Source organism: Schistosoma mansoni, chromosome 1 (assembly GCF_000237925.1).
Source record: "Schistosoma mansoni strain Puerto Rico chromosome 1, complete genome".
In the NCBI taxonomy this organism is placed as follows: Eukaryota; Metazoa; Platyhelminthes; class Trematoda; order Strigeidida; family Schistosomatidae; genus Schistosoma; species Schistosoma mansoni.
The window spans coordinates 46,549,899-46,575,401 of NC_031495.1; the positions used below are offsets into that span (position 1 = coordinate 46,549,899).

Consider the following 25,503-nt stretch of genomic DNA (forward strand, 5'->3'; position numbering starts at 1 on the left):
TCGATCAAGTGGAAGACTAAATGTGTGAAAAATTAGTGAGACGTAATAAGGAGGGATCAATGCGATGTGAATGAATCATGTATAGGGGGGATTAATAATGATATTTAACCAATAATAATAATAATAGTAATAATAATAATAATAATAATAAAAGATTTGTGAATAAAGATAAGAGAGACAATTACATTTGACTACGAAAGGTCGTAAGTACATAGTCAAATCAGGTCATACAATAGCTAAGATGATTGTTCATTAATTGGCCTTGTGGTTGGCCAAGGGAGAAGTAGGGGTTGGAGATATTTCTTCTGTACACATAGCTCAGGTTTCTTCATTCTGATGGCTACTGCCTCCGCCGTTTGAAGGACTTTAAGCCTGACAAGCTTAGGCAAAAAGTTACTGACCCTATAAATAATTGAAAAAGATTGGTTTATACTGGCACTATGACCAGTTTGTACTAAATGGGCCAAAATCAAGCTGTTTACTTCCCTCATCAGACCTTTGCTTAGCCACGCTGGGAGGTGTTCACGAGCACGAAAATGTAAATTCCTAGAACTTCGACCAATATAACTTGCTCCACAGGAGCAGTCGTACTGATAAATACAAAATGAAGTGGTCATTCTAGGAACTTCATCTTTAAGCCTCGGTGTCACCATTGGACGCGTAGAAAACACCAAACGTAGTTCACCTGCGTTGAAAGATTTTTGGATAGATCTGCGTAATCTCTGAGCAAGTATTTCGCTAGCGGCATCCCCCTTGAATTGTAGGCGCATGAACAAGGACTTTTTCTTGACCGTTTGGAATTCGCCTATTTTCACTTTAAAGATCATATATTTAATTATAAATTTTCTGGGATACCCGTTATCCCTTAGAGCATTATGCAATGTGTTTAGCTCATTGTCAACTACATCCGCCGAACACATAGTGCGTATTCGATAGCTAAGGGTTTTGATTAGGTTTCGTTTGTACTGTAGAGGTACAAAGCTAAGGAAGTGTGTATACTGTCCAGTCCAAGTACTTTTTCTGTTCATGTTTCTTCTTAACGATCCATCTGATCTCTTAGTTAAGAGGACGTCCAAAAAGGCTAATCGGCCATCACTCTCTTCCTCCGATGTAAACTGGATGGCTGGATGCACTTCGTTAAACCGCCTAAGCACATCTTGTTGTGAAATATTATCTTTACACAGGATGAATGTGTCATCCATATATCTGCAGTAAAATTTGAATTCTTGAATAATCTTTTTCAGATGACCGTTCTCTAGTTTAGCTAGAAATATATCAGCTAGTATAGGACCCAGAGGTGAACCCATTGCCACACCATCTGTTTGTCTAAATATTTCACCGTTGAATTTGAAATTTACATTCATGGTGCATTTCAGTAATAACTCTTTTAAGACATTAATCGGAACTGTAGTTTCAATTTTATTTTCAATCAGTTGTTCCCCTACATATTCTACGGTCTCTAGAAGTGGGACATTCGTGAATAGTGATGTTACATCCAAAGACATCACCTTTAGTCCCAAAGTATGGACATTTTTTACTTTATCAACAAATTGAAATACATCCTTAACACTATGTTTTACCAGCTTTTCGTGGAGAGGTTTCAATAAAGTTACCAACCATTTAGCTATAGTATGATAAGGAGAGTTATACATATCTAAAATAGGTCTTAATGGGATCCCCTGTTTGTGTACCTTTGGTAATCCATACAGTCTTGGCAGATAGGTTCCAACTGGTTTAATCATTTCATATAAACCAGACGAAATAGTCTGGTTGTCTCTGCTTTGTTGTTCCTTGCTCTCTGTTTCCATTTTGCTTTCTTTAGTTGTAAATGACTATAATTAATTCGTTATGACACAGGAAATGACCTTAAATGCACCGTTCATACGTCAACAGGATGTCCACTTAAGAATTAAAAGTTCCTGGCTGGTGCATTTCATTGCTGTGATACATGTCACGAATGTACTACGTTAACAATTTCTGAACTAGTAAACTTAAAACAATCTTATATCACATGTTTGTTCTCTACATTGAATGTTATTATTTAAGCTGATCATGCCTGTAAACTGGCATGAATATTAAAATATTAGAAGAATCATTGAAGTTATCGGTTATATTACATGAATATAATTCTTAATATAAAAATATAAAACATGATAAATAAATACCTAGTGAATAGATTCAAATGCAAAGTATTACAATACAAGTCATACATAACTAGGAAAATAAATGATGATTTGAAATTAAATAAAACGAGAGAATGAGCAAATGTCTCAGAGATGATTAAGAATTCGAAATAAGCATATTTATTTCAACACTATGACAATAAAACAAATGTTTAGATAGGAATATTAAAGTAAAGAAAACGACGGTAGTTTCATCTCATCGGTGAGCATACCAGTATTGCACTCAAAGTGTAACAGTTCTGTAAGCTGTTTAATTGTCATACTCATTAATTGAGCTCTATCTTCACTGGGTCCAGCTACTCCTAAACTAGTGGAGCTTGTTCGTCGTATACCAGCGCCAATCATACATTCTGTATCAATATTATAAGGACCAACTTCTGTGTTTCGAGAATGTGATGCATGTAATGCGGCTTCAATGCTATCTTTTACTAAGAACCGATGTACAACTCCGGGTCTAAATATAAAGTAAAATACGTAATCAAAATCATTAAACAATTATTATTCACTTATGTAAAACGCATTCGACTTGTATGTTGTCACTAACCGCGAATGACTAGTAATATAATTGAAAAAACAAAATATGTTTAGATGCCAATAAAAATGCTTGTATAGAAGTATTCATAAAATAAACTTTAAATCCGCGGTTATTTCTACAGTGATTTTATCATGAATTTCACTAAATCTTCACTTTTCTATACTCCATAAAGATGTGTTATCTTACTTTATTTGTTGGTAGGTGAACTTTCTCTTTTGATTCAGTTATAAGAAAACATCTGTGTTTAAATCCCCAAACAGGATACACAAGATATACTAACCTAAGTTCCCAACGGATTATTGTTTTTTGGTCTACTACTTATCAGAAAAACTATGAATTCTTAAATTATATGATCTGATGGATAGCTCTAAACCTAATAATTTATATCATAGACGAGATATTTGGCAGATACATCGATGAATCACGAAGCACACTTAAATTCTTTTGTACTTTATGAAAATTACTTTTTAATACAAACAATATCTTTGAACATGTCGAAATTCTGACAAAGTTAATATATGAATCCCTAGCAAACAAAATAGCGAGCTGAACATCGGATTCTTCACATAAATCATGTATTTTCGGAGCTAACTTGAAATGCCTCACAATCATTTACAAACCTTGTTTGTCCGATTCTGTGAATTCGCGCTACTGCCTGAGCTTCTCTTGCATGTGATAACACAGGATCAACGAAAAGTACATGATTTGCTGAAGTCAAATTTAGACCATTAGCGCCAAGTTGGACTGGCATCAAAAGAATCCATGTTGTAGAACCGAAACACTGAAAACCAGCCAATCTGCCTGGACAACAAGCGTCACGAGCGTGAAATAATGTTGTGTAGGCCAATCCATTCTGATCTAACGCTCCAGCTAGTGTTACTAGAACAGACAACCACTAAAATGAAAAAGAAAAGTAATACTTGAAGTAAATAAACCCGTGCTGTTAACGGCATAAGTCGCCTTGTACTAAAAAAGGGATGCATGACACACACAGAATGGAACTCGATATTGGAAATAACAGCAGTAAACTGTGTACTGTATAGTTTAGACAACCATCTTCATTACAGTAATCATTTATCAGATACAAATGTATGCACTAGGTTCGAGCCATACTCTAAGCATGAGGACTAGTGACACAGCCTGGTTGCTCAAAGCGTATATATAATGAGTACTGATGAGGTTATCGGACTGTTGCTGATTCTATGTTAGACCAAATCATAAATTTAGGGCAGAAATATGACAGTAATCAATGTAATTCCAAAGTCCTTGGTCATTGTGGAATTGAACTGATTGAGGATGAAGTGAATTACGAACTACATAATGGGAAGTTGGCGCACACGGTTAAATATTAGGTGTAAGTTATTAAACGTCTATAAACGTCAATAAGAAACACCATTAACTGTACTGAATGACATATTTCAGAAATGTATCTGCTAACTTGAGGATACTTATCGTTGTGAGATCCTAATAATAAAGACAAATTGAGGGAATTAGTTTCGGTTAGTATCCGGTGACCAAATAATGATTTCAGTTCATGAAACTTCTAATATTTACACAAAACCATACTAAGATACCTAATATATATGTAATGAGATAATCCAATAGAAATTCAAAGAGATTAAATGTCAAGCTACTAGTTAAACAAATCAATATAATGGAAAAAAGTAAGCCATAAGGATGAGAACAAACTTTCAAAGGAACTCACAGAACTGAAAACAATGGCTTTAGCATCAGGATCTTCCCGTTTAATCACTTTTAAACGTTGAATAACAGCTCTCACTTTTGTACTATGATCACCCTATGAGTAAATGAGAATATGAAGTTTTTTAATAGACAAGAAGATAGATAAAAGAACCCAGTTTTAATAAACTAGACATTTCATCAGTTACTTATAGATCAGAAAAGAATTTTGATGACTTAGTATTATTGGACAACTTACTGATGAAGTCATCATTTTCCTACTAGGCAGAATAGAATAGAAATTTCTAATAATGAGATCATCTGTGATTGACTTATTTTAAATCAATTCACGGCTGTCTGAATTTAGAATTCGCTCACCAAATTTCTTATAAACCGATAAATTTTACACACTTCAGATGATCAATTTAATTCGAAGCAAAATATTAGAAATTACCTGAAACTTAATTCACGTATACAAAAAGGCCTTGAAACTGTTGCATAACTTTGTTTGCTTTCGTGAGAGAATAATGATACACCTGATGTTGTACAGTATTTCAAAAGTATACTTTAATTATTTCTTATTACTCTTCTTTGTAAATTTCGAATTATGTTCTCACAAAATCGAATCCTGCGTCGGTTAGCAGTACACACTGAATAGTCGTTAGGTACATAATGTGTTTCACTGATATAAATTTGGGCCAAACTGTTTGTATAATGACTGAAGAAACAACGCAGTTTCTCAAACCAAAAGTAGATACGGCAGGGTTCGAACATGTGAACAATTAATTAAAAGATAAATACGCGATTATTGGGTGGCCACTATAACATTATTATCGGTCCATTATGATTTTAGTACGTAAATTGTTTTTGTTTTTCATAGTAAGAGACTATTTGCAAAACTGTTCATGTAAAAAAGTTCCGTTTCTTTCTTGAAGGGGTACGAACTCTCCAGTGAGAAACTCGTCATTTTTCTCTTTGTCAAGTTGTTGGTTAGAGTATGCCTAGATCACTATTTTAGCCGTGGCATTAGGATTTTGGACCGAATTCAATAACCTCATGGTGTATTTTTTTCGATATTCTCTCAGGATTTTGCATTTGCCAGAGGCAAAAATGAACATATTACAAAAGGTTTGAGTCGATGCTGACGAATGCTACCTTTAAGTTATGTTTAGAAACCGGTGAAGCATACAGGTAGGGCTAACGTATTCTAAGAATCCTATATTTTCTATAAAGTTTTCAGGAGCTTCGAAGTTTCGTCTTAAAAATTTTCAGTAGAAAAATGAAGCAATATTCTCGTACCGATTTTTAGGCATGTAAAACCCTGACTAGGATGTAAAAATGACTGGCGTACCACTATATTTAAATCTCCTTCTATTTCTTCGGATTTCACTGAGTTTTCTTGATGCACCTTACTTCCAGCATAATGAATAAGTGTTAAAGGTCGTCTACGTCGAGCATTTAAACCCGCAGTTTCCATTGCTTGAAATGGTGTTCGACAGATTGGACATCTTCGTTGGGAAAATTGATTTAGTGATGCAATACGATCATGACAAGTGACACAAAGAGTATGCCAACAACCAGGAAGCAAAACAAAAGTTGGATTACATGGTGAATGTAACTGTAAGCAAGTTGGACATTCAAGTGGTCGACTTTTAGATTGTTCACCATTAGCATTATCATCTTCAGTTGAAGTAGAAAAGCCAGTTACTGCTGTTAAATGAGCGTTACGCAAGAAGTTAAAATGTCCAAGACGAGATTGAAGTCTAGGCCAAATTACGTCAGCTTCAACTATGTAGGAATGTAATTGGGCATCAACCTATATAGATAAAATATAGAGATGATGTGTCAAAGTTGTAAACAGATAAGTATTTATTTAATATTAACATAACAACAAGTTAATTACCTCATCCTCATGAATAAAAGCTAAATCTGTTGGACAAGTGGCTTGAAGACGAACAACAAACTGTTCGGTATCATCGTGTATATTCCACCATTCCATGGTTAGTGACTGTGTACGGCTGGTTAGCTACAGAAAATTACAAGGTAAAATAAAAAAACGGACTAATTTACGCAAATCATAGATTCTTAACAGAATATACTTTAATAGTCATCCACCAGATATGGACCAAGTATATACACATGATGATGAAACAATAAATCTTACACTTGATAACCATTTTAAACAAGTTACTCCTGAAGACAAAAATGCACTCAATTGTTCCATAAAACATGATCTTTATATTATTCTTTCATTTCAAGTTTTACTTAGCGATGAACAGTTCTAAGCAGGTAGCTGAAAATGAAATTAATTTCCTCCTGGTGCAACAATTGTTCTCGTTGTTAATATATTTCCATATATATATATATATATATATATATATATATATATATATGGAATCTAATATTGATCTGTACACTTACATCAGTCGCTTGTGTACATAACTAAAATAAGGGAATCTACTAAACTTAATAAGATGATTTTGCCTTGTGAACTGTATTGAAAGTAGTGTAAATCAGAAACATTCTACTCTGACCGACTAATATGACTTTACAAAAAACAGTTTTTATCAATGATGACTTGGCTCAAACAGCTCCACATCCTTAAAAACATGTAATATAAAACAAAACAAATATGAAGAATGCTAAGTTGCGTGTGTATCACTCTCTCGGTGATAGTTCTTTAACCTGCTTTGCTCACTCCTGCTGATTCCCGACACTGAATTCACAGGTTCAAAGTACTATCAATCTTCGGGCGATACAGCTAGGAGGCATCACTATTACCTATACATTACATGAAACTCGAAGCTTATGACAAACATCGATAAGTTCTGTTAGCAAATATCACTGAATATATAATTATTTATTCACCAACATAAATTCATTAGTTTACCAATATTTCCTTTCCCATTAAACGAATTAGTTGTTCCAAACGTTTAGCTTTTGTTTGATAGAGTATTTTTGAAAATGGAAGTTCGTTGGCAGGTGTAGATGATAAAATTCTAGATATTTGTTGACATACTATGGATAATGACATAACTAAAGGATTATTTAAAATTAAACCAGTTCCAGATTCTTCAACAGAAGCGATAGATGACTTTTCTAATGTTTCTGAATCATTGTCTACATCAAATTCAAATATCGAAGGACGATTTGGTATAGTTTTGGCACGTTCATGGTTCAATGCACGTTGATAATTGCACAAAGCTCTTAAAGCAATGCAATAGGCACAACGTGTTTTCTTTGTTGCACGACGATTAGGTGTATTATCAGTATTCGACTTTTTTGTTTTATCATCTATTTTCGATTTGGTTTTACGTTTCTCTCCTTTTCGTTTATTTTCTTCATCCGTATCAAAAGCTCTTGCACAGCATGCATAAAAAGGCTGTAGAATCCGTCGATCAACTTCACGACCATTCTGAAAATTTTTTAAAAAGATATATAAAAATAAATGTGTGAAAATTTTAAACACAGAGAAATACTGGATGCACACGTGAAGTCAGAACATGCTTCAGTCAAGACAGAATCGATGAAAAGGTAAAACTAAACGAGCTACCAGGAATTTGTGATTAAAATGCTTAGTTTAGTAATTACATTACATTCAAGACTTTGATTTATTTGAAAAAGAAACAAACTAGGTAATTTTAGTTTAGATTAGTTGGGAATAAAACCTTGAGTGTAAATGTCAGGCAAGGATGCTTACTCTCGTCTTTTCTCTTATGATGATTAACTAGATTATGAAGGCCTCCATATCCCAAGGAGAAACACGGGATACAATGGACAACTCGGAATCAATTAGACGATTTGGACTTCGCAGGTGACCTAGCTCTTCTATCTCATTCACACCAACATATACAGGTCAAGACCAACAGTGTAGCAGCAATCTCTGCAGCAGTAGGCCTCAACATACACAATGAAAAAGGCAAGATCCTCAAACACAACATGTAGAACATCAATTCAATCACACTTGGTGGAGAAACTCTGGAACAGGTGGACACTTTCAAGTATCTATCTGGAAAACATCATCGATGAAAAAGGAGGATCTGATGCAAACATACATGAGAGGATTGGCGAAGTAAGGGCAGCATTTCTACAATTGAACAACAGAAGGAACTCAAAACGATTGTCAGACAACATCAAAGTCACAATCTTCAATACGACGGTCAAGTCGGTCATTTCTACTGTACAGAGTTGAAACTTCGAGAACTACTACAACCGTCATCAAAACGGTACAGGTATATGTAAACAATCGTCTACGTAAGATACTCAACGTTCGTTGGTCGTGTGCCATCAGCAACGACCTACTGTGGGAGAGAAGAAATCAGCTTCCAGATGAAGTGGAGATTAGGAAACGACTCTGGAAGTGGGTATGACATACATTGAGGAAATCATAAAACTGCATCACGAGGTGAGCGTTAACTTGGAATCCTGAAGGGGGACGGAAAACAGGAAGGCCAAAAACACACTCTGCTTGGGATTGGAAGCAGACATGAAAGGGATGAATAGCGACTGGAAACAACTGGAAGGGACAGAGCTGGATGGAAAATACTCGTGGGCGGCCTATGCTCCTCTACGAGGGATAATCCGCGTAAATAAGTAGTTGACTGTTTCTAGTTAACAATGATTATTAATTTCGGAATCATATGATAGTCATATGGCAAAAGTAGACAATCAGGGATCCCATGATCTACTAACATATTTGTTTTGACTATCTATCTGGGACATTTTACGAGCCTACTTCTCCAGTAACCATTTATCATTGAAATAGTCGGCTGTCGAAAATATGAAAAAAGTTACCTACTCATTTTCTTGATTATGTATATCAACCAAACTTGCAATGTTTGAAGCACCAAATCTTAACTTGCCAAGGATCATATAATAATGTCAACAAATAAAAGCTAGATTTAGAAGTTAACAGCGGCAAAAAGCCTGGAATTTCATGTTTTAATCTGTTAATGGTAAATTCCGACAGTTAAGATATTAAAATTGTACATGCAACTGCTGTGCAGCATCGACATAATAAGTAAATTTAAGTAGAATTCAAAACTTTAGTATTTTTCTCAACATTTGACTAAAAAGTTTTTATAACAGTACAACAAATGAATACAACCTACCATAAAGGAATTCCAGGTATCATCCATAGGTTGCATAGCTATTCTCATTTCTTCACGTGTCGTAAAGACTTCTCCCAACTCAGTTAGTAACATCGCTTTGAATGTGATAGCTGAACCAGCATAAAGTAAAGATGTTCTAAAAACAAGTCACCAAATAATGAAATTCTAAATTTAACCAACAATGTCTTTGATATTTTTAAACTGTCCACTTCTAAAAGTCAGCTATATATAAAATTCAACAATAAATAATTTTTTATTTCTGGTAGTGTACCGTTAATTTAGAGTAAGAAAATAACAGTTTTATACATATTACAAGATGATTCAAGTATTTTTAAACATGGAGTTGGTCGGTTAATTAAATAGTTTTACATCATTTTACTACTCATCAGATTAAACAAATCTACCCGCTTCAGTTTGGGCACCTGGGCAGTATCTCAGCCCTCACACAAATCAAATGAGATTTGTGCGGCGCATATGTATCTGGTGCTTCCTTGTACCAATATTTATGTGTTTAAATAAATAAACAAATCTACCTGTTAAGCTTCAATATAGGTAAATGTTAAAACTCAACTGAGGACTTAGTAACATGTTACCGGAATTTATCAAACTTTTACCTTCAATCTTTTAGATACCTTAATTATCACAGAACACGAAACTTTGATACACTGCTCCTGAAAGCAAAATTTTATTTTCCTTCCTTCAAAGTCATACCCTAAAGAACAACATTTAATAAAATATCATGTTTTTGTTTATTAGTTTTGATAATAACTTATATTTACAACTCAATTCATCAGCGTTATCGTATAAATTTTATTTCAGGTGACAATAAAGTTAATATAACAACATACAATACATACAATGCCATTTTATGTACCTGAATCCACTTCGATTCATATTTGGCCTGCTTTGAAAACTTGCAACAAGCATATCAATTAAACTATGACCTAGACCAGAAACAATAAGAAAATCAATTGCTTCTGCAAGCCAACCAAGCCATCCACCAGCATCGATAGTAGCCATTTTATCAGTAAGATTTTCATTAGAACCTTGCTTTGTTGGATCACGTAGTTCATTATCTAATTCTTCTACAATTGGATCTAAATTTTCTCTCACCTTTGCTAACAGTTGAGAGTGCATCTGAAATTATATTTTTAAAAGAAGTAATTAGCCACTGAATATGTTTAAAAAACGTAGAGAATTATTTATCAAAACATGTTTCTGAAAATATTGTAGGAAAGCATGATAAAGTTATTATTAAAATATTTCTAATATCTAAAACATGAACAAGATCACCTTAGAATACAAAACAGAGAATTTGATCTGATTTAATCCAAACTACAGATTATTTTATGAAAACTATTGATGAGCGGTGATACCTTACATATATTTAAAATACTACTATTATTGAAGAAATAATGATAACGAAATGTCTGTCTGAAGTAAATACAAATGTGTTTGCGATGTATGAAACATGACAGGAGCATGATCTGTATACCTCTCGTAAACGTCTGATTGACTTTGAAAGTACGTATTTTTTCAATAACCATGTCACTAGTAAGTAGAAAAGTTTCAAGACAATATATTTCACCAAAATGTTCATAAATGATGTCTGGACTCATTTAAGTCTAATGAGATATTCTATAGGCAAAGATGGATAGTGGCTAGCAGTGGAATCTAGGACGCGCGTTTCGTCCTATTTGGGACTCGTCAGCTGGATGTACCCGTATTTCAGAGATGATGTTCACTCTGGGATATTCTTTACTAATCGACTATTATTTAATAAATGTATGTAAATTTTGTGAAAACTATGCATTTAGCACTCATTAAATAAATCACGTAGATGAAGATAATCGTGTTTTAATTATGTACATAACAAATATATCTTTTAGTTATAACCAATACAGCATACGATTATAGTTGTTTTCTGAGAAGATCATCAAGCATAAATTCTATTCAATTTTCCATATAAGGCTTACTAATTTTAAAAAATACTTCATGAAAAAATGTAAATTTTCTCCATGGAAGTTTCCGTGGTGTGCTGAACACAAACTTATTCAACTAATGGTAGGTATTCCAATGATGCACACTTCAAAATCACATCTTAGTCCTGTTATAAAAAGAAATAATAATGATCATAATGCAATTGACAGTACACCTGAATGTATGTAGTTCGTAGGCGTTCTGCCTTGGAGCATAAATCTCTGTCAACACGAGGATCTAGTCCCTCTAAACTAAAATCTCCACTCTTCTTAGTCTGTACTGAAACAACAGAGTATGAAGTATTTTTCAGCAACGGTGGACTTTGTGGAATTATGGGAAGAGGTTCATCCAGCATCGGAACTTTTTGAGTTTGAATCAACCAATGTAAGTTGGTAATTGCATGAAGCCTTTGACTCCAATCTGCAAGAATACCATGATGTCTTTCAAAACTGTCAGCTGAACGCAAAACATCTCTGTAGCAGTCTGCAGCCTGAACTAACTGGAAATAACAATAGAAAAGGAGAAAAGAATCAGTTCATACAGATTAGTTAAGTTAATAAATATTGATATAATGAGAAAAACAAATGGATGCTTGTGTTAGACTGGGTTAATATATTGGGGCTTGTATGATCAGGTCGTAATAGCAGAAGAGTAGCTGTATGGTCTTTCTCTTCCTCGTTTTAGTCTGATTGTCCATTGGTTCAAATATATTGCCAGGATGATTGGTGATCTTTTATTTACCAATTGATGTACTGACTAATGAGCAACAACTAAGACGTTAACGCTTATTGGTTTTCGAGATGCTAACCTAGTGTCTAATCACGAGACGTAGAAAACTGATCAGCTCTCTATCGTATTCTATTCAATCATGACTTAAAACTAATAGAATGATATATTTGAAATCTCTGACCATATGGTAACACAATTACGGGACTATAATATGTACATCACTTGGTCATAAATGATACAGAAAGGGAGTAATAAAGAAATATATATATATATATATATATATATATATATATATATTCAAACACAAACTGACTTCTTAGGTTCAATGGTCGGGTGACTCATATACATTACAATATCTATATAAATAAGGATTATTTACAATTGATTGGAGCGGTCCCATGTTTTTCAAGTCCTTAATGTTAACCGAATTCTATCAATCAGGTCGAGATGTGTTAACTAGTCTAACCGACTCGACATCGAGTGTATTACGCTGGAATGTAAGGTGGTTAGGGGTAGTGTTATATCTTGTGGCCGAGTGGATGCCTTGCTAACGTATGACGTGATAAGACCGCCAATCAGAGAGCAGCGAAGTATCAATGGGAACAGTGACACGCGAAAACCGTACGAGCAGTCTAGAGTACGTATCGGTCCTGCCTTCTGCCTAGCCCAGACAGTTAAGTCCAAAACACCAATAACAGCCTCTGCGGTATGAATCATTATATTTCAAACATACTGAGTTTATATACCAGTCAAACGGACCACATCGTACCATAAAATAGAAAATAACATTTGTGCAAGATTCAGCCAAATGTGGCTGTGAATGTGGGAGGCAGTAATTAATAGACCAGGGATAACTCAAGAATGGTAAATCGTACAATAATAGTCTATAGGTCAAAATAAAGCTTATAATAAGGGGAACATGAGTATGAATAGTTCAGTTATTTAGCAAATATACGATAATAAATATATGCATAATACTGGTCCATAAATGGATGTCAAAAATACCATTCACTATTGTTATTGGGACACAACAGGTAGTCAGTGGGAAACCTTGGACTTGGGTTTTGTGCTATTTGACACTCATCAACAAGGTGTGCCTTTAATCTTGAGAAAATTGATGCTTCCAGGAAGATTCCGTCGCATGTCATCCAGCTTCATAATTAGAGACTTTGCCACAGAACTATTCGGGCCACGACTGGCCTCTTGTAAGACTGAGGTGTATCTACAATTGATTGACCACTGAATAACAACCAGTATCATGTTTGTCACGCCCTTCTTAGTGTTGATAGAATTTCATCGGTCGAACTCTGTTTTCTCCAGATCACAGATACACCTAATTGACGAGCGCCAAATAACACGAAATATAGGTTCAAGATTTCCTGATGAGCACCTCCAGTCACCTTATATCTCAGATGCGGATTATAATATGCTACATTTGGACTGTGCAGTTATACTTACCTGATTTTTGATAATAAAACAACCAGCGGCACCATTTTTATTGAAAACCCAAGTACGTAGGAGGCCTTCACATTCTCTACGAGTCTCATCCACAACACGTCTGATCACTTCGGTCATTGTGAAACATCTTTGTTAATTAGGTACGAAAAAAATAAGATAATAGATAAGGAAATAATCTATCCGAGTATTTATTATTATTATTATCATTATCATTAGGTATTATCCACGATCAATACATGGTGGAAAGTAGTAGTCGGTAGAGGAAAACACTTGTACGTAAAACACTATATATATATATATATATATATATATATATATATATATATATATATATATATATATATATATATATATATATATATATATGATAAATTAACATAAAATTTGATAAAATAACTGCAGAAGTGATCTTAATTTAGAATAAACAGTAGTGAGTGAAATATATAAAGTGGAAGGAGAGCTAACAGATTATTGTAAGTTTAGGATGGTACCGGCTCTACTTTAGGATGGTATGAATTTCATCTTTTTATTAATTAGACGAACGTAAATATGTTTCATTATCAAGCAAACACTAGAGTTTTACCACATAAATCAGATAGGTGCATAATGACATTATCTCAATAATCAAGATCTAAACGGGAAACAAAAATCCCACCCCTTTAAAATAAATCTTATTGGTAATGTTATCAGGCTAAATCAATAAATTTGGAAAACTGCCCGAAATTAAAAACGGAAGTTAAATCTCGTTATTAATTAATTTTAGATAAAACGTAATTCTATGTTAGTTTGATCAACAGCCGTTGTAAACAGTGAAATAGTATTACCTATAATAATTGCTTATGGTCAGTATCAACACTGGTACCTAATTTCTATGAGAAATTCAAACACTTCATTTCTACCCGAAGTTTGTGCTCATGATGTCGTTCAGAAGGACGATGAAAGCTCTATGAATAAGAAAAAGAGAATTCAGCGAAGAAAATTTTCTTTTCGACGAAGTCATTTACTTAAGCTGTACATTCGTATATATAGTTATACATTCGAAAGCTCCATGACCAAACCATCCAGCTCAGAGAACAAAACTCCATCAGAAGGCCTACATTCGCACCGTAATAGTTTCTTAAGGAAATCGAAGACATTAACGTTATAAATAAATTCGTAAATTAGTATCAGATTCTGGAAATTGTGGTTATATAAAGGGAGATGCAATCATTTCTGAGAGCTAAGTATCTTATTACTTACCCCGTTCCTAAATTACGATGGGCTCGAGCATCGGCTAAAGTGGGAGCATTATTCACCTTCCTTGAATAGTCTTCACCATTATCACTGTATTGTTCATCATCGTTGAGGCCTACACGTACCATATTTGGGATAATTTCAGAGGTCGTTAGTCCATTTACACGTCCTGTTTGGCTCCTGTCACTACGATTACCTTTATGCGATCCACAAGTAGCCACAACAAGACTTGGATGTGTGCAAGCCTGACGAAGTCGAGTAATTAAATAAACCAAGCGCCAGTGTGCAGCCGTAGGTAAACTACAAAGTGACTGATCAGGTGAAATGGACATGTTTTGAACTAAACGCTCAAGAGCACCAGCTGATTGAGCGAGGACACGATCATGTATATATCGTTCAACAGGAGTAAATGTAATCCTACATAAGAAAATATTTATAATTCGTATTCAGGACATAAGTTATATGTTAAGTTAATATCCACATAATTAAAAAAAACAAAAAACCAGCCGAGAATTGTGGTGGAGAGTTTATTAGTCAACTTTTAAAGGAACCGTATGACTATTAAGGGAGTTATGGGAACAAGTATGCGATAAGCTGATAACATAGGGATGAGGAAAACTGACACACAAACAGAAGAGAAAGATTAGGCTAAATATTCAAAAGCCAAGCAAAAAACTGTCAATATATCTACGACACTTTCGATAAAGTGGTTTGTGTGTAACAATAGTTTAGTGGTTAATACACTTAAATTTTAATCAACATTTCATACATTTGAACCTTATTTCACCTACTTTGAGATTAAGTATCTTGTTAGTATCACTGGCCCTTATAAAAGGTCGATGAAGCTCAAAGTCAATTACATAAAATCATAGTTGATCAGTGAGTTGTATTACTTATTTATGTATTTACACAACTAAAAAATCAGGGGCACTAATAATTAATGTATACAAGAATCTCTAAAGGACTAATCACAAAAAATGAAGTCATATTCAGATGAATATGCATAAACTGCATAAAACTCAACTTACCAATGAATTTCCTCAGTGAATGGGGGTATAGCAAGCTGATCACCTACAAGAGCTTTAGTATTTCTCCATAACAGTTTAGTCAAAATTTTGCTCAGGTCCGTACTAGCAATAAGTGATTCATCAAACGCAACAGGTTTTAAATCTTCTTCCGAATCACAATGGTTTTTACCTGAGGATGTAGAGCATGTCGCAAGGAACGGCTGATACAACAAACTATTCCAGTAATGTGAAAAAGAATACGGTGTGAGCCGAAGATAAGCGAACAGCCCGAATAAGTCTGAAAAAGGAAATAACGATGAACACTGATACCTTCAGTTGAAAACTGATATGTCAACAGTGGACGTTTATGGCATGATGTAAGTAGTGCTAACTTCAAGAAACGAATAATGAAAACAGAAGGAAAAATGTTAGACAGTCATATGTAATGCAGGACTGGGACATATCTGCATCGGTTCAAGTTGTCACACCATAGTAGCACAGGGAGCTGAGATTATCAAAGCGAATGCGTAACAGTATTAGTGGTAGTAGAAAAGACTAGTCATAGAATATGACTCAAGAAGGAATTAATTCGTGGAATATAAAGTATAAGATAATTCTAAAACTCAGGATCTAAGAGAAGTGATGTGTGGGCGAGAGTGACAATGATTGGTTGTCTTGATGAGTCAGGCATTAGATAGGATGACAGGTGTTATATGTGTTATATATATTCCCCTATCCTTATTATGTATTGACTGTTCCTTGTTGATGGACTGTTATTGATTGACTGTTCCTTGTTGTTGGATTGTGTCGGATTTTGGTGTGGAAATATATTGACGTTATAGTCAGGCTAATCTCGTGTTCTTGATCTGAGTTGTGTTGAAGTCCTGTAGAATAGACACTGGGTGGGAATCTAGTGTAGATATTCGTCTAAGGTAAATTAACGTCCCACATACGTGTAAAAAGTGAAAAAACTGTTATAACAAGAAACCCTAGTGTTATAAGCAGTATCCTATTGTTTATAACAAGAATAGTGAGTGAATCTCTGCAATTTCAACCGATCCTGAACCTCGTCATCCAGTGTCTTTAACCATTGGTCATGAGAATCATACGGACCCTAACTAGGTAGTCTGAACTTACCAACATGGATCATTCCAACTATTAACGACTTATTGGGTTGATATAACATTTGGTTTGCTTTCCTCTACTGCTCTCCTAGCATACTTTTATACCATCCAATATTTTTCAAGATAGGTGGTAGCTGAACATGAGCAATCCATGTCCCTAAACGCATCTGCCAATGAAATGACAGTTGAATAAGTGAAAAGCTTTAATTTGATATGAATGTACTTTCAATTACCCTACAACTTAACATGATGTCTTCTGAATAAATCATTTAAAAATACTAACAGTGGTCAGAAGTAGATAGTAAAAAGTAGTGGGTGTTTGTTTAAGATAACCAATTGGAATTGAGTGCTGAAAAACTGGTAGACAATAACTGCAGGAAACTTGAAGATGAAATCATAGAAACAGTTAACTCTCATCGGTATCTTAATTGTGTAGTCTGAGGGATTTCATTAATTTCAGTTCTAATAATACACCGTTACAACCACGACAAACTGCTAATCATCCAAATTCGGTAGTTCATTTGGTCAGCAATAAACATGACGACTCAGTGTTTCCAAATACATGGCACAATATTTTTTTAGACTAAATTTTTTCTGAATAAATCTCGTATTTTTATGAAAACATTTTATAAAAGAATGTGGATTTCACAAATCTAATCAACTTATCTCTGGTTATAAACAACACAATACAAAAACCGAAATGATGGGAAGCATCTTAATTATTGACAGTGACAGAGAATAAGTCAAATCCAAAAAATATTCAGATAATAAGAAATTAATTGTCGAGTTAGAACTTATTACTTGAAGGATATCAAATTCTCAACAAGTCTTAAAGGTTCAATCATACACGAAGTCACTGGTGCGTAACACTCATGCGCGTGCAGAGGCGAAACAGCTATCCAGTCTTCTTTCCTTATTAGTAAATCGCCTGTCAATCTCATCTCATGAGGAAAATTATCCGTAAATTCAACGTATTTCCGTAAACATCATTCCGAATAAGAAAGAAATTGCGCACAACTAAAATTTCGTTCGAACAAAGAAAAAGATTCAACTATACTAATGGAATTTAGTTTCAAACATATTCTTTGAATGTTTCGGTCAAGGAGTTCAATGTTGATGTTTTTCACATGACTTAAACCAAAATGTCCTCTCCTGATCTAAACTCACCTCACAACAGGGAGAAGTAAACTAACACAATAATGTCTAGATGAACTAATCATATAAAAAAACACTCCAAAACGTTCATCACCAAACTGATTAAAACGTACCATCAATACTTTTCTCAGCTGGTGTACCAGTAACACACCATCTGTTAACAGCAGTGACTTGTGATAACATACGAGCAGTTCTAGATGTGACACGCTCCACCATCTGTGCTTCATCTAAACAAATCTACAGTGTGAAGTGGGTTAGAAATACAAGATGAGGTTACGATTAGCGAAAGTCGTATCAAAATCTACATAATTTACCCAATTTTGTACACTATGATATTGAGATTTTTGTTTGGTAGGTCTTTATAGTGATAGAAAAAACTATTGACAACTGCATCTATAACATATGTAAGTTGGACAACTGTTTATGATATTGTCAGCCGAAGCAGCTGGATGCTGACAGTGTTGTCGGAATTCTGGGAAACAATTTCTCAAACGGAGGCTATTTACTTATTTAGACACATTGGTACAAGAAGGCACCAAATATATAAGCGCCACACAAATCAAATAATTTGTGTGAGAGCTGGGATACTACCCGGGCGACCAAACCGAAGCAGATAAGATTAAAAAATTAGTTAACACTTTGTGTTTGTATATCCAACTTAAAACGTAGAAACTACTTTCGAATAGTAGAATACCTCGGTTCATGAAGCGTGAGATCAGATGTGTTCGCTTAATATGTACCCATCCTACAAACTGAGTTCAAGGTCGAAAGGCACTCGTAGTATATCTACTAAACTAAAAGGCACTGCTTTTTAGTTTAGAAAGAATACGAAAAGCACTAATTTTGTTGGAAATGAAAATCTCAAAAGTTTAAAGAAAATAAGCATAGATAAAGAAAGGAGTTGAGATTATTACTCATAATAACATACAAATTTATAAAAATCAATACCCGCCACCATCTGACACAAGTAAGTGGGCTAGGACGACATATATATCGCTGAGCCAATCGTAACTTTGGTCTGTTTGCAAGGCCAGCTTGACGATCCGCAACAACCTCAGCCCAATCAAGTTCACGTTGTACTACAGAATAAGAAGTAAGCACGATATCAGCACAAGCTAATTGAGGAGGCTGAACGAAACCAGGAAGGATTGTGTCTTCACTAACTTTGTTTTCTGAAACAACTTTTGTAGGAACATGAGTACGAGGAGCAAAAGGATTGTTATTTCCTTGTTCTTTGACAGAGGCACGAGTGCCAAACTCGACGGATGTTACAGGGGCCTCCATACCAGCATAAATCTAAAAGCCAGATAATTAGGATGCTAATAAAAATTTCTAAACATGCCAAATATAATGTAACATATTTTTTAAATAATTGACAACAATCCGATGGGCTAATTACTGTTAACTAATATCAGTTGAGGGTTGATAAATAATAATTGTTGCGAAACCATGAGAGACGAGAGTAACTTTACAAAAGATATGAATGGTTAATTATCTCATTTTAATACTGCCATTCACATTACTGTAGTCAAACACGCGCATTCAGATGATGTTGTATTCATTCGGTACTTAAAAATATTTTTTTTGAAAAGGATTATGTTTACGAATCTGTCAGAAGTGGACCGTTTTGTAGGAGTGGCTAAACGTCGTAAAATGACGTACAAATGGCACACTAAAGTGAAATGACGTTTTACAGTTCGCCATTCAGCAGTGGACATTTTAATATATATATATATATATATATATATATATATATGTAATTTGGAAAAATATGGGAGTGAACTTGAACAGGTCAAATAGCTATTTTTGGAATAAGTTAGCTAGAGCCTCCTTAACACAATATAGTCCACTAGTCATCAAGCCAATACACTATACTTAATAGAAATACTTAGTAACAAACACTACAATAGACGGTAATCAAAATATTATTATTACGATACATTAAACAACTTTAAGATGAACAAGAAAAGGGAATTTTACCCAAGATGTGAAGATTTATAAACGTACCAAAACCTGTAATACATCAGGCATAACATGATTTTGCAATTCTTCTTTCCATTGTTGCCAAATGTGGTCAGGTGAAATAATTAGCGTAGCTTTTGAATAGATACGCGTCTAAATAATCAACAAGATGAAGATTATTTAAACACGACGTACTAATAACAATAATAATAATAAAGCCCATGAAAAACAATATTTAAAACAACCAACTAAATAACTTAGATGGAGAATAAACTGTATTTTCTTAGGCTTTTTAAGAAAAATAAAAAGAGCTCGTCTAAATTCCATTTCGAGCATTTGCTTATTCCAACCTGTTATAACCCCTAATTTAAATGCTGACTGATCATGATCACAATACATGGATTTGGTGGGAAATTATTTGTAATAAGAGTTAATTATGACTGTGAAGAGAACTAAACTCAAATAACAAGCCGATCGTTTGCACAAACACAAACTGAACTTAGAACTTGTTAATCTTTAGTCGTTAAAGCTATGGTTGAAATCTAAACGTATCCTTAAATACTCTAATATAAAATTCGAGTTGTTTAGCGCAAAAACAGTGGTTATGATAACCCTAATCTGTCTTAAAACACGCCAATCTGATTAAAAAAATTAGACACTCAGTAAGACAGGGAATTAGCAATTTTCAAACACCCTAAATAATCATTCATAAAGGATCTTAGAAATATATGGTATATACATAGGTCTTCAAACTATTTTATAACCACCGTAGCATCTCTGACAAATGAAATAAAACTTAGACCATTAGTATATTGCAATTTTATAATTTGTCTCCAAGATATTCTTACATACATCTCATTACAAACCAAATCATTAGACAGGTGTCTAATGTGTTAACTGATGGGAAAAATGACTAAAACAAGATACAGTTGATACCTACGAAGATAGGGTTTCCGTTATTTTCGAAAGTGTAAGATCAGGCCAACACGAAATGATGTGTGATTACTAATTCTTTCAAGTTAACTAATAAACAGTCACAGAAAACTTGCCTTAGTCCAGCACTGTGGACATATATATCCTTCTTTGACTGGAAGACGGCTGGTGTATATTGAGGGGTTATATTGAACGCATGATGCATGTTGACCTGGACCGTCACAGAGAGAACAGTGAACTACGTCAAATTTCTCAGTCTCCTCGACACCGCCGCAAGTGCAAAGGATGTAACTGTCACAATGTTTCTTAAAAATGATGTCAGAATCGTTTTTTGAAGAAGGTAAGCATTTCGTTCTAAGTGGTTTGTCCTCCATAGTTCGTAGTTGACCACCTATTTCCTTCCAATCACTTAACGGGTGAGTGAGAACTAGAGAAATGACTTCCAATGTCTTGCCAAGGCCCATTTCGTCCGCCAAAATTCCCCCAGTACGCGGGTATTCAATTACTGGCAAGTATTTAGTGAACCTAGTAGGAAATAAGCCTTATCAGTAATAAGACAGTTGTGCACCACAATAAAGTTTTAAAAATATAACAGACCAATTTTTGCATGAATATACAAAAGTCAATGAATAAACTCAGTAATTTCAATGTAGGAAAACGAATTGAAATTCTTTTTAAGCCTTAGATTATAAGTGGTTAGGTGTCAAAACACTGGCATGTTAACTGCGATAAGCATTCGTAAAGATAGTAAATGAACATTAAAATTGAACTCACATTTTTACTTCACTAACCAACTACTGCGAGGATACATTTCATGTTTTTTTATTATTTTGTGCATTAGAACTAAACACCACACTTTGAAAAACGACCTGCTTTGCCTTAATCTTTCAGATAGTATAAAGGACCCTGGATATATTATGGTGTATTGAATTTCTCGGTACATTATTGTATCGCACATTTTCAGAAATGAATAGATCAAAGATAAGTTTTAATATTTAAATAACTGAAGAAGCTGGTGGTAAATAGAAAAATATTTTTTGCCTAATTATTTTAGAGCGGATGGATTGGTAAGAAACTCCTTGAGCTGAGTGTGGGTATCCGTTAACATTACCACTACACAAAACAAAACTCTAAGAAAAACAACGGGAGATCAGAAAGTTACCTGTATTTAGTTAACTCAGAAGACCTCGAACACTATCAGTCGAGTGAGAGCTTATGGCGAACTGTCATATGATTTTACAACCTCAAGTGGTGTCCGTCAAGGCTGTCCACTATCCCCGTTTTTGTTTAACTTCATTATAGACCTGTTGCTGCAAATAATACTCTTCGACTGAATTTACAGGAATTGATCTCCTACCAGGGGGTCCACTAAGCGACTTAGAATACGCAGATGACATAGTCCTGTTTGGTGAAGACGCTGGCAAAATGCAGAGTCTTCTGTTGGAACTGAGTAATAATGCCAGGATGTTTGGGATGCGTTTCTCCCCATCCAAATGTAAATTGTTACTCCAGGACTGGCCTGCGTCAACACCCGAACTAAGGATAGGGAGTGAAGTAGTCGAACGCGCCGACAACTTCACTTATCTTGGAAGTCTGATCAGCCCTAATGGGTTGGTGTCTGACGAAATCTCTGCACGGATTCAAAAAGCTCGTTTGGCTTTTGCCAACTTACGTCACCTATGGCGTAGACGAGATATCCGTCTATCAATTAAGGGACGAGTATACTGCGCAGCAGTTCGTTCTGTTCTACTTTACGGCTGTGAAACATGGCCATTAAGAGTAGAAGATACTCGTAGGTTACTAGTATTTGACCACAGATGCCTTAGAAATATTGCTCGCATCTGCTGGGATCACCGGGTAAGTAATAGTGAGGTTAGACGCAGGGTATTAGGGAACGATAGTAAATCAGTTGATGAGGTGATGAATCTTCATCGACTGAGATGGTTGGGCCATGTGTTACGTATGCCTGAACACTGATTACCACGACGCACTATGCTGACTAGTGTAGGGGATGGTTGGAAGAGAGTTAGGGGCGGCCAAACCAAAACATGGCATCAGTGTTTGAAGTCACTAACTTCTAGTCTGAGCCATGTTGGTAGATGCAGACTACCTGGTTGGGGTCCGCGTGACTATCGTAACCAATGGTTGGAGACTCTAGGTGACATGGCTCAGAATCGATCACAATGGCGTAGGTGTATACACTCTTTATCTTCCCTTAAACCTTGAGACTAAAATTGCTTCATATCTCTCTTCCTTCCTATACTATATCCTTATATACAACCTATAATTTATATACTACTACCAACACTAAATTAACTACTATGAATCCGGTGTTGATCTTGTTGTGCTAACGAGGTATGGCAACTTGGACCGATGCATATATGTGCCTGGTCCTACGTTGTAGCTGACTGACTGACTGACTGAACTCAGAAGACAGTTAGAAAAGCTCACCAGTTGTTTTAATTAAATCATTTTTGGCAAGCTTTGTATTTATAATAGTTATAAAGCAGTGGAATTCTTTTCGCATGTTACATTATTTGGATACTTCAGGTTTCAAAAATTAGTTGTTTGGTCTATTTGTGGACGAAAAGAACAAAACAATTTACTATATCTTGCAGGCATTCATTAAGATAATCAGGGTAATAGTGCAACGTCTAATGGGTTAAGGACTGATTTCAAAGAAGTAATGTTTTAGGTTGAGGACTAGTTTGACACAACCTAAAACGGATAGGTTATTTACAAAGCAAGAAGTTTCGAATTAACCATATATGATAAGTTCTTATAGTCTCTGGATTCGGGAATCTGATACGACCCAAACTTACGAAACATTATTTAGCAGCCGGTGTCTTTATTTACGCTTGGTTATGTCAGTTCAGTTCAAGAACATTTGGTAACGGGCAAAAGTCGAGAAAATGAGACTTACGATCCGGAGTATACGGAGAAATAAAGCATTTCGTTGTTATTTGGTAATTTGATAGGCAGAAACATTTTCTCCAACAATTCACGATCTCCCAGTGATATTCCATTACACTCCTGATAAACCATCCACTTAACAGCATCACATTGATAAGGGCGCAAGAGTGTGAGCAAGTTTTTGTGTTGTGGGGAAAATGCGGAAGAATCCCAAGTAATCCTTGCTTCAATATGATAATCTTGGGCGATCTTAAAGAGCTTCTTAAGCATTGTCACAAACTCAAATTGAGTTTCACAGTGACGTTCGTAAACAAATGATTTGCAAGATAGGGGCAAATGAAAATCTTCCATTTGTAACAATGTTAGGAAGTCATAAAGCTTTTCATACTGCTGTACTGGAATGGGTTTAGATGAAAATTCGAAACTTTCAGAGATGAAATGATCTTTCAAATAAACATCCAGAGTTATTGAGTTCATTTCTACACGATAAAGACATTGAAGAAAGTAGGAAGATGCAGCATAAAGTAGAGGAACAACTGAACTTGCATCCGGAATTATGTATTCCTTCACATCAGCTTCGTGTATAAGAAAGAGAAGAGAGTCGTTGTTAAAAAATACAGTTATCTTTTGACATTGGTCAACAACAGCTGATAACAGACCTATTGTTGGCAAGTTTATCGTCTGGACAAGGTAATCTGAGACATTGGTGTTGGGAAGAAGAGATATGAAGTTCGGGTAAAACTGAAGTATTTCCCTTTGTTCATCGGACAATGTTCTCCTTTTGGCCAACTTACTCTTTTTTCTGACAACTTTTATGTCTAAGTTTGGATGATAAAAGAAGCTTCTCGAGTGTCTGTTATTAGACGATAAGTAAACAGGAAGGTTCTTTACTCGCATCACTGGTACTAACCAGAAGACTTAACATAAAATAGGAGATAAAAGTGGAAATGAAAGTTGTTGCTCTATAATATGCAACTGGTGGATAGCATGAGTGAAATAAAGCTCCGCGAAACGTAGGGTTTTAGTTTGAAAATGAACAGATCTGTTGTACTGACAGTTTGAGAATAAAATATTCAGATTTATGGTGTGCTTAACAAGCCAGGATATATAAGAAGCTGTCTTCGCAATAGTAAGTAAATGCAATCGAACCCCAAACGGGACAACACGAACTTGAAAATACTCAAATTAGATGTCTGAAGGTTATTACTGGCTGAAAGATTGAAACAGAAAACTCTCCTTCTAATAATCAGAGATTTCAGGATTCCTGGTCTCTTTCATTTTTTTGCAAATTTATTCACTGAAATATAGCTATTACTATTGAAATTGATAAACTTTTAAATTTTAGTGGACAGAAAAGGCACACTATTTGAGTATTTAGTAACTGTTTACGGAAATCCTTTGTTGTGACATCGATAAAATAGGAATGGAAAATAAGTTTTGAGATTATTTTGAAGCGACAAGCAGACCCTCAAAATAAAGTGTTCTTCGACTTTGAAGCTG

The 25,503-nt window shown here is 34.9% G+C and overlaps 1 protein-coding gene across 1 annotated transcript; it reads right to left on the bottom strand.

Annotated features, from left to right (window-relative positions):
* Positions 1–2,097: 2,097 nt before the first annotated feature.
* On the bottom strand, positions 2,098–24,807 carry Smp_148010 (putative snf2 histone linker phd ring helicase). Its single transcript, XM_018794614.1, has 17 exons — positions 24,014–24,807; positions 21,246–21,615; positions 20,203–20,310; positions 19,144–19,491; positions 18,309–18,432; positions 15,938–16,214; positions 14,916–15,326; positions 13,677–13,803; positions 11,665–11,988; positions 10,384–10,646; positions 9,510–9,645; positions 7,289–7,813; positions 6,302–6,424; positions 5,750–6,214; positions 4,424–4,516; positions 3,339–3,613; positions 2,098–2,637 (listed from the first exon to the last, which is right to left on the bottom strand). Exons 1-17 carry the CDS (start codon positions 24,478–24,480, stop codon positions 2,349–2,351), a joined length of 4,725 nt encoding a protein of 1,574 aa, XP_018649008.1. The 5' UTR covers positions 24,481–24,807; the 3' UTR covers positions 2,098–2,348.
* Between the last annotated feature and the right edge of the window lie 696 nt (positions 24,808–25,503).